This window comes from Penaeus japonicus, unplaced genomic scaffold, assembly GCF_977035675.1.
Source record: "Penaeus japonicus unplaced genomic scaffold, GWHDUDI00000001_assembly GWHDUDI00000004, whole genome shotgun sequence".
In the NCBI taxonomy this organism is placed as follows: domain Eukaryota; kingdom Metazoa; phylum Arthropoda; class Malacostraca; order Decapoda; family Penaeidae; genus Penaeus; species Penaeus japonicus.
In genome coordinates, this window is record NW_028234406.1 from 8806887 (window position 1) to 8816886 (window position 10000).

A 10000-nucleotide genomic window follows, 5' to 3' on the forward strand; every position below is an offset into this window, starting at 1 on the left:
CCCAGGGATTATATATAACCTCGCGACCGCTACTGTGCCTTACGCATGAAGGAAAGTGTCCAGCCTTTATTATCTTTGTAGAAAAAACAACAGCGAATACATTTGGAGTTTCGGTACGTTGCTTATCAATGATTTGTTGTTTGTTTGTTTTTTAAGAATTGAAGGTCAATGAATTGAATAATCTTTGATCCATTTTGTGATTACATTTACGAAAAAAACACTGTTCGTTTAAATTCGTTTTGAGAGGTCTGTAATGTACGGAAAAGGTCGACGAACAATAATGAATCTAAATGAGGAAAAAAGAAAAAAAAAAAAAAGAAATAGAAGTAAATAGAAATATGAAAACTAAAAAAAAAAAGTGAAAAAAAATAGGCATAAAAATAATGGGAAAAAAAATTAAGGTATAGAAAAATAATGAAAAGGAAAATGGTTAAGATGGCTAATCACTCTTTATCCAGATGGTTATTCATGAAAAAAGACATTTCAAGTGTTGTAATTTAGCAATAATGATGATGATTTAGGCACTTATTACTGTTATCATCTCTACTGACATATCAGTCATCAATATTACATCATCGTCATAATTGTGAGTATTATCATTATGATCATTTTCAATATTAGTTTTATCATTATCATCAGCATCATTAGTATTTACTGACGCTATCAATACCAATCAATATTACTATCCTCGCAGTTACCAGCACCAATCCCAACCTAATCAACATAAAAACAAAAATTTCAACTCTGCAAATCAACAAGAAATCTCAACATGCAACTTACGCCGTGGCATTCGGAGCTGTGATGCAGGCACTCGACTGGTGCGGCGCCTGAGGGTTGGGCAAACACGCCTGATCCCCGTAGTGCAAGTCTTGGCTCATAGGGCGTGATACAATACCCAAGAGGAAGTGGCTTAGCTCGCCCACCACGTACACGTAAGCCAGGACACCGAGGCTAACCCATGTCCCCAGCATGGCAGGCATCTTGATCTGAAATGGGGTTGAATTTGAGATGGAAGGAAGAAAAAGGAATGGAAGAGAGAAATGGAAGCATTTGGAAAAAAAACGGGGGTTCAGTACTGGGAAAATTAATAGACAATTTTTGGGAGTCTTAAATTTTTTATCTTTAACACTTCATGTCTTCACAAATATATTACTTACATTGCCTATTTTTAGTGATAATGCAGAGAAATCTATAATCTACATAAAATAATTGATAATATAATGATTACATTATTTCTAAATTATAAGAATCATGTTTTGGGATTGTTACTCGTCTCCACACAAAATTACCTCGTCCCTCAGCCTTGTGTTCTTAAACCATTTCCACACATATCCACGTTCCGGTTTCCGGCTACTAATCATTGTTTATATCACCTAATGTGTGTGCCAATGTCCTAGTATCAATTAACCCATAATTAGTCGTAGAAGTCATTAAGGATAACCTGTTTAAGCATCATAGGCAGAGGAAAAGACTTGAGTCAGGCTGATTTTTCAGCAATCGAAATTTATCTACAAGAAACATCCCTCGACTGTAAAGAAATCGCTCATGAAGTTGGTGTATCATTATCTAGTGTGTACAGAGTGAAAAGGGAGATTGAAAATATCGAAAATTACGAGCCAAAACGTGTTGGAAAGTGTGGAAGGAAATCCTGTACCGCCCCAAGACAGGAGAGAATTCTCGTTGATATGGGAAGAAAAGACCGTTCAGAGTCAAGACAACTAGCAGCTAACTTAGTGGACTATGATGTACAATGTACACCCTCAGCTGTTAGAAAAAAGCTTAATAAGCTGGGTTACCGTGCCTGTAGGCCAACTAGAGTGCCAAGACTAACCGAGGCCATGAGGAAGAAAAGGCTGGCTTGGGCCAAGGCACACAGCCACTGGACATCTGATGACTGGGAAAAGGTAAATATGCATTAAATTTTGCTGAATTCGTTGTTTTTCTACACAAATTAATTAAAATAACTATTTCTCTAAATAAAATAGCGAATATTTCATGTTTGATTCAAGATGCTGCATCTAAATTGAAAAAAATGTCTTTGTTCCAATTCATGTTTGATGAAACCCACTTGAAGACTGGGGTTTACAAAGCTGTAATTTAAGTTTGAGTGAAAAAAAATCAATTAATTTGTTTTGTTTGCATCCAGGTATGTTTCTCTGATGAATCAATGATGGAAATACTGAGTGGTAGGCGAAAATTCATGAGGAGGACGTCAAAAGAGAAGGACCACCTTGACTGTCAGAAGACTGCTGTCAATTTCCCTTCCAAAGTCATGGTTTGGTCCATCATACCTGCACAAGGTACAGGTCGTTTAGAGATCGTGGATGGCGCTCTGAATCAACACGGATACCTTAAGATAATAAATAAACGCCTGGTACCCCAATTTCGTGAATGGTTTCCTGACAATAACGGAATATTCATGCATGACGGGGCCCCATGTCACACAGCCAGAAGAGTTTCTAGACATCTAAAAGATCTTAACATCAAAGTGCTTGATTAGCCTGGAAATATCCCAGATATCAATCTTATTGAAGGTTTATGGAAAGACTTAAAAGATGAAGTCAGCAAAATTTAATGTACCAACAGAGTACAGCTCATCCAGCGGTTGATAGAGGTTTGGCACAGAAATCCAGATATCAGGAACAAAGCACAAGACTACATTAGAAGCATGCCAAGACGTGTTGAAGCAGTTATTAGAGCCAAAGAAGGTCACACAAAATACTGAGATGATATATGTATAAAGGAAAAACTATAAAACATATTTACTGTCTAAAAATTTCCTTCTGTCAATAAAAATCTGAATAAATCAGTTGAATGGCCAGAATTGTCTATTAATTTTCCCAGTATATACATATATATATATATATATATATATATATATATATAAATATATGTGTATATATATGTGTATATGTGTGCGTATATATATGTGTATGTGTGTGTTTTTATATATAGATATATATATATATATATATATACATATATATATATATATGTACATATATATATACATATATATATATATATGTACATATGTATATACATATATATATATATATGTACATATATATATATATATATGTACATATATATACATATATATATACATATATATATATATATATATATATATGAATGTGTATACACACACACACACACACACACACACACATATATATACATATATGTATATATATATATATATATATATGTATGTATATATGTATATATATGTATATATATATATATGTATATATGCATATGGCTGTATACATATTTATGTTTACACATACATACATATATATGTATATATATATATATATATATATATATATATATATATATATATATATATATATATATATACATATGTATGTATAAATATTTATGTTTACACATACAAGCATATATATATACATATATATGTATATATATATATATATATATATATATATATATATATATATATATATATATACATATATATATATATATATATGTATGTATATATATCAAGGTCTTAATTGTATATGAACAGGTGCATACTATATATGAAAGGAATTATAACATTATAAAACATAAAATTATCATAAGCACTGAAATCTCCATGTTATGTGACTTTAGTGACTGCCTCTTGATAATCTCCTACAGGTCGCGAGCTGCATCATCTTAGGACATTCGGACGAGCTGACCGTGTACCCAGAATTGGTCATTACCATTTCGGCCAATCACAGCCGAGTCAAGTAGCACTGTGCCCAATGAGAAGAGGTCATCCCTCCCCTCGAAATGACCCAGCATCTCGCCTCAGAATAGGTCTTTTTAGATTATAGACAGAATTAGCTCAGCCTTCGTGCCGATAGGTAATCCTCTCCCTTCGACTCCTCATCAAGGATTCCACGTAGATAATGTGTCCAGTGCTTTCAGTGTTTCCTTAGTGTCCTCAATATAACTGTAGCTCATATCTTGTTAGCTTTGCGAAAGGCTTAGCTTCCCCCTTGCGTGTATATTTCATACCCCTTTGTTGTAAATAATGTTATATATATATCTTGAGTTATAATATATTGTTATTGTTTTTAGCTACCGTGTTTCACATCAAACCCTTTATTTATTATGTGTGGGTAATTAGAGCAATATATACCCATCACATATATACATATATCAATCAGTTATCCACACATAACCTACATGCTCTGCCATCAGAGACATAAGAAAAAAATTAAGCTAAAGCTAGACTGAGGAGCCCCATTCACCTCAAGGCAGTGCCCAGGTGACTATATATGACACCAACTTGAGCCCCTCGATCACTGTCGCGAAGATAGAGAGGTGTCGTGGCACCGGAAATGACGTGTTTTATTATATGGAATTTTTGATGTTTTTTTTATCATATTAATAAACTAAATATACACATGCACACACACACAGATACACACACACACACACACACACACACATACACACACGAAGAAAAAAAACACACTTGGGTATTTATAAAGCGGGAAAGTTGTTTAATCAAGGGAAATTTCAGCCTTTGTCTTGGGAATTCCTGACCTATCTTCGTGGGTGCTCTTATGACGTCACGAAAGCAGAGCGAACAAACATACACGAACAAGAGTTTTATGTTTTATGATACGTATATATATATGTGTGTGTGTATGTATGTGTGTGTGTGTGTGTGTGTGTGTGTGTGTGTGTGTGTGTGTATATATATATATATATATATATATATATATAATTAATTATATACATTCACTTACAGATAAAGATATACTTGCTACAATCACTGTTTTCATGAGTTTCTGCATTCTAGTATATAATGATAAAAAAATATAATAGGGATATATCAATGTTAATGAAAATTTAAACATGACAGGCCATTACACCGAGTTTGATGTTACATTATTAATAATATCATATTTTCAATTAGTAGTAAAATTTAATGCTCAATGAAGCCGCTTTAATACGGTGGAATATGAAAAAGTGTTTTGATAAAACGAGAGTTTTGGAAAGGTAACAGACTCAAGTCCCTCAACGGTCGGTTACGCTTTGATAACATTCGTAAATAAGAGTTTTCCAGCAGCCACGTGGCACAACGATCGAAACAGAGTTGTAACCTTTTGATTATACGATCTTTGTCTATATATACCTTTCATATTTTGTTTATATATATATACATATAAGTATATATATGTATATATATATATTTATCTATTTATATACATACATATACATATACTATATACATACATATACATAGATACACACACGCACGCACGCACGCACACACACACACACACACACACACACATATATATATATATATATATATATATATATATATATATATATATATATATATATGTATATATATATATATATATATATAATGCATTATAATCTCTCTCTATCTCTCTCTCTCTCTCTCTCTCTCTCTTTTCCTCTCTCTTCCTCTCCCTCTCCCTCAATCCCTCTCTCCCTCAATCCCTCTCTCCCTCCCTCTCCCTCCCCTTCTCCCTCTCTCTGCTCTAAGTCTTTTCAATACATTTACATGTTTAATAAGTGTTTGTATGACCATATGTTTCTCTGCCACACAGGTGTCGTCTGGTAAAAGCGTTTACTATTTTTTGAAAAGTAGTCATTTGTATCTGTCGTATATATTGTCTATTAATTAGTCAGTCAGTTACTCTGACACTCAATTAGTCAATCAGTCTTAACCAGCTATCCTGATCTATCTTCTAGGCATTAATATAACATCTGCGTGCAGGTATTACTTTCTAACTTAAAAAGTGAGGGTTATAACTTGTACTTTATCAATTAGCTTAATATTGTTAAGCATTGTTGTGGTTATTCTAGTTCATATAACAACAGACTTCATCATCATTATTACTATAATCATCATCATCACTGTCATCATCATTATCAAAATCACTGTCATTAAGGACGCATCAATACCAATATTTAGACCAAAACCGATAACATCCTACCTTATTACCTTTATCTTTCAAATCAATAAAAGGTAATGTACAGATTACCTTCTGCAAAACATTTACTATTACTACACTGAGAAGCTTCATCACCCTCACTTAGCCAATCAAAATGACTCGCTCATCGCTTTGTCACTAAATTAATGGGTGAAGATTAGACCTATAATTAATGGGTGAAGAATAGGCATATAATTAATGGGTGAAAATTAGGCCTAACACCACATTCGAACCCACAGTGGCATAAGTAACTTTTCGTGCTGTATGCTGCGTGATGTGAAATATTTTATAAATAACATGTTTATGTGAAATACTTTAGATATATTTTAATATCAATGGACATACAGATCACTCTGAGTTTGTTTTTGGTTATGACTGCCTATCTTCAGTAGTTTCCATCCTGAATGGGTAGATGTAGATGTAGATAAATAATCTCTCTCTCTCTCTACCTATCTATCTATCTATCTATCTATCTCTCACTCTCACTCTCATTTTCATTCTCATTCTCATTCTCATTCTCACTCTCTCTCTCTCTCTTTCTCTCTCTCACTCTCACTCTCTCTCTCTCTCTCTCTCTCTCTCTCTCTCTCTCTCTCTATTCATTCCTTATTCTGAGAAAGAACAATTGAAATGAAAGGATGAAGATACATTAACTTATATTTGTAAGCTAAGCAACAAGACACTAAATCTCAGGGTTTCCACGTCTCAAGATCATGAAAATCCCACATTTTAAGAAAAAATATATCACATAATTCGTGGTGCACATCACACGTGTTTTGTTTTAGTTCCATGAATTTTTCAGGCCTAGAAACGAAAATGAAAAGAAATTCCATGAATTTTCCAGGCCTAGAAATGAAAATGAAAAGAAATTCCATGAATTTCCAGGCCTAGAAATGAAAATGAAAAGAAATTCCATGAATGTTCCATAACTTCTTCAGGCTGAAGCCATCACTGGAGGAACTCTGTATTTCGTCTGCAAGAAGCTATCGGAAACCTGCTACATCGGCAACTTTTAATTGTTTCTGTTACGTTATTTGTTACTTGTTACGTTTCTGTTACGTTAATTGTTTCTGTTTCATGCATTATTCTTATCATTACCATTGCTATTTCTAATGTTCAAAGGTTATGTATGGCGCTGTGGTAATTCGTTGGGCAGAAAACCGCCGCCTGAAAAAGGTGCAGCGCCGTGTGGACAAAAACCACATGAAATGGAAAGACTTTTGAATGCAGTAGTATATGTGTATGTTTATGTGCACACACTACACATACACACACACACACACACACACACACATACACACATACACATATATATACATATATATATGTCTGTTGTGTATGTGCATGTGTATGTGTATGTATATCCATATGTGTATGTATAAATAGGCTGTGAGTGTGTTTGTATTTAACAGAGACAGTGATACACATGGGGAATGCTTGAAAGACAGAACGAGAGTAATAGCGGCTGTACGAAGGAGACACACTGATATGTATGATTCCATAAGATAGATAAATCTTGCTTCCAAAATCGCGGCCGTGTATTAACCTAACGTCAAATACGAAAGTGTTATTAACACAACCGCTGATTATGACACCCCTATTGTTGCCGGTGGTGTCACTACAAATTGTGCAACTATTCACAAATGAAATGGTCTGCAGTCATGTTATAGTCATAGGTCCATGGCACCATTCATGCCTTAATCAAAGATATGAATATGACATTATCCTTCGCCCACTCCTTGCATTCCTTGAGCGACCCTTGACATGCGTCTGTCACTACTGATACTACCACAACTACTGAAAGACTTGCGTGAAATAATATAATCATCAAATTTAATACAAGTAACGATAGATACATACATACATACATACATACACACCTACACACACACATACATACACACATACACATACACACACACAGATATATATATATACATATATATGATAAGTGTTTGTGTGTGGAGGATCTGTATGTTTCCCGAACGAGCGAAAAAATATTTAGAAATTTAGCATACTGAAGAACAAAAATCATAACTTTGCAAATACTGTACATCTCCCTCATCTTACGAAAGCTCATCTCTGGCAGTTGATAATATCCGCATAGAGGCATTTGTAAATCAGTTTCCAAAGCCACACACGCGAAAGCTAACTCGGTTATGAAAAGATTATTAAATCGAACATATTTCATAAGCTTTCTGCCGGAGACTATCTTGTGGAACGTGTGTTGACGTGGGCCATGATCCCAGTCAGCCACAAAGGAGCTAGGACATCGTGAGAAGAGAATTGATGCAAAATGGCGCAACACCAAAGAGAGTGAGGGCGCGAGGAATTTAAGTTGCAGTGAACAAGGAGGGCATAAAAAAGGAGACTGTGAAACTGCAATATGTAAGTGAGTCTGCAATATTTGCAATGGTACGGGCGGCTAGGTTGATCTGCGGCAAGATCTTAGCAAATAGTGAAGGATCAGAGTACCGCTGAATATATAGCGAGTTTGGTCTGGGTCAACGGGTCTCTCTGTAAGAAAACGGCGAATTTAAAGGGTGGACTAAGATACGCTTCATTTCTTTCGTACAGAAAACATACATTACTTTATAAACATACAATATCTTTATTTACCCAAGAGCAACATTAAACATTTCTAATCTCCAAATAGTAAACAGCTGGAAGAACTTTTCCTTAATATAAGCAGCATCTGGGATGAAGATTTCACTTTGCTCTAACAACGCAAAGGTTAGCCAATTCGACGTCTGATCAGCTGATGGTCTCTCAAAAAGACAAGAAAAAAAAAATACTCGAAGGAAAAAGCTGAACACATGATAGAAAAGACTATACTAATGATTTACTCACATCAAACTGGTTTATGAAAAATATTAACAACATGGAAACAACGGACGAGAATAATAAAAAGTGGATATGCATGATGATATATCTGTTCCCGATATTATTTTGCTGTATATCCTTAGCCTACGAGTGGGAAGAAATATGACTAAGTATGAGGTGGGTTTTGATTGAATAAGTGACTGTGAAAACGGAGGGGTAGACAGAAAAGAAGAGAAGGAAGAGAGAGAAAGAGAGAGAGAGAAAATAACACGTTCACGATAACCCGTTAGACTTTTCACACTTGGTCTAGGTTAGACAATATGTGGAGCTGTGCTTGTGTGCTCTTGTCAGTACTCTTGGCTCATGAAAGGAGAGAGTCGTAACACTCGGATGCCTTCGCGTGTGAAAGCTGTTTCATAGTTTCGACATTCACTGCATTTACTACCAGACCGATTCCAGGGAGTGAGAGAAGAAAAGGGGGGATGGGCAAGGAGAGAGGAGAGAGGGAGAGGGAGGGTGGCACGACCAGAATCAGTTGGGTTGATGCAAGGAGAGAGATTAATAAACAATACTGCATGGCATTATGGACCTGCCTGACAATTTTTAGTGTCACCAAAGATTCCCAGATCATCGACCTTACCGTTACTCCTAACCTAACCGGCCTTTCTCTCTCTCTCTCTCTCTCTCATTCTCTGTCCCCTCCTCTCTCTCTCTCTCTCTCTCTCTCTCTCTCACTCATGTTCTGCCCCTCTTTCTCTTTCTCTCGCTCCATCTATCTCTATCTCTTTTACCCGAATGCTCTTTGTTTCTTTCTTTCTCGTCCCCTCGTTCTTTCCCTCATTCCCCCCCCCCCCCTTTCTCTCGAATACCTATATCACCTCCTTTTAAGATATAACCTCATATCAGCCTCATATGACTGAAGTTCATAATTAACACTTTAACTCACTGAAGTGTTGAAGATTATGTCTACCATGGAGAGCACCGAATAATTAGTAAACCTAATAGCAATTAATTCTATAGAGAGACTATTCTTAGGCTACATATTATACCATTAATCTCCAAAGTCATATGTCTTCATAGTAATAATAATAGATCTTTGATATTTTCAGTCTCTATAAAAAAATAATCAGTAATTATCTTTTTCTGTCACTATCACCCAACCCGAAAACTTACCCTTGATAAATCTTAACGTAATCTGT

The 10000-nt window shown here is 35.1% G+C and overlaps 1 protein-coding gene across 1 annotated transcript in view; it reads right to left on the reverse strand.

Moving 5' to 3' along the window:
* Positions 1 to 10000, reverse strand: part of LOC122260510 (uncharacterized) — a 23704-nt gene that overhangs the window by 9646 nt on the left and 4058 nt on the right. Inside the window, exon 2 of the mRNA XM_043027828.2 lies at positions 781 to 986. Within this exon, the coding sequence (XP_042883762.2) occupies positions 781 to 980 (200 nt within the window). The 5' untranslated portion in view covers positions 981 to 986. The remainder of the gene's footprint in view (positions 1 to 780; positions 987 to 10000) is intronic.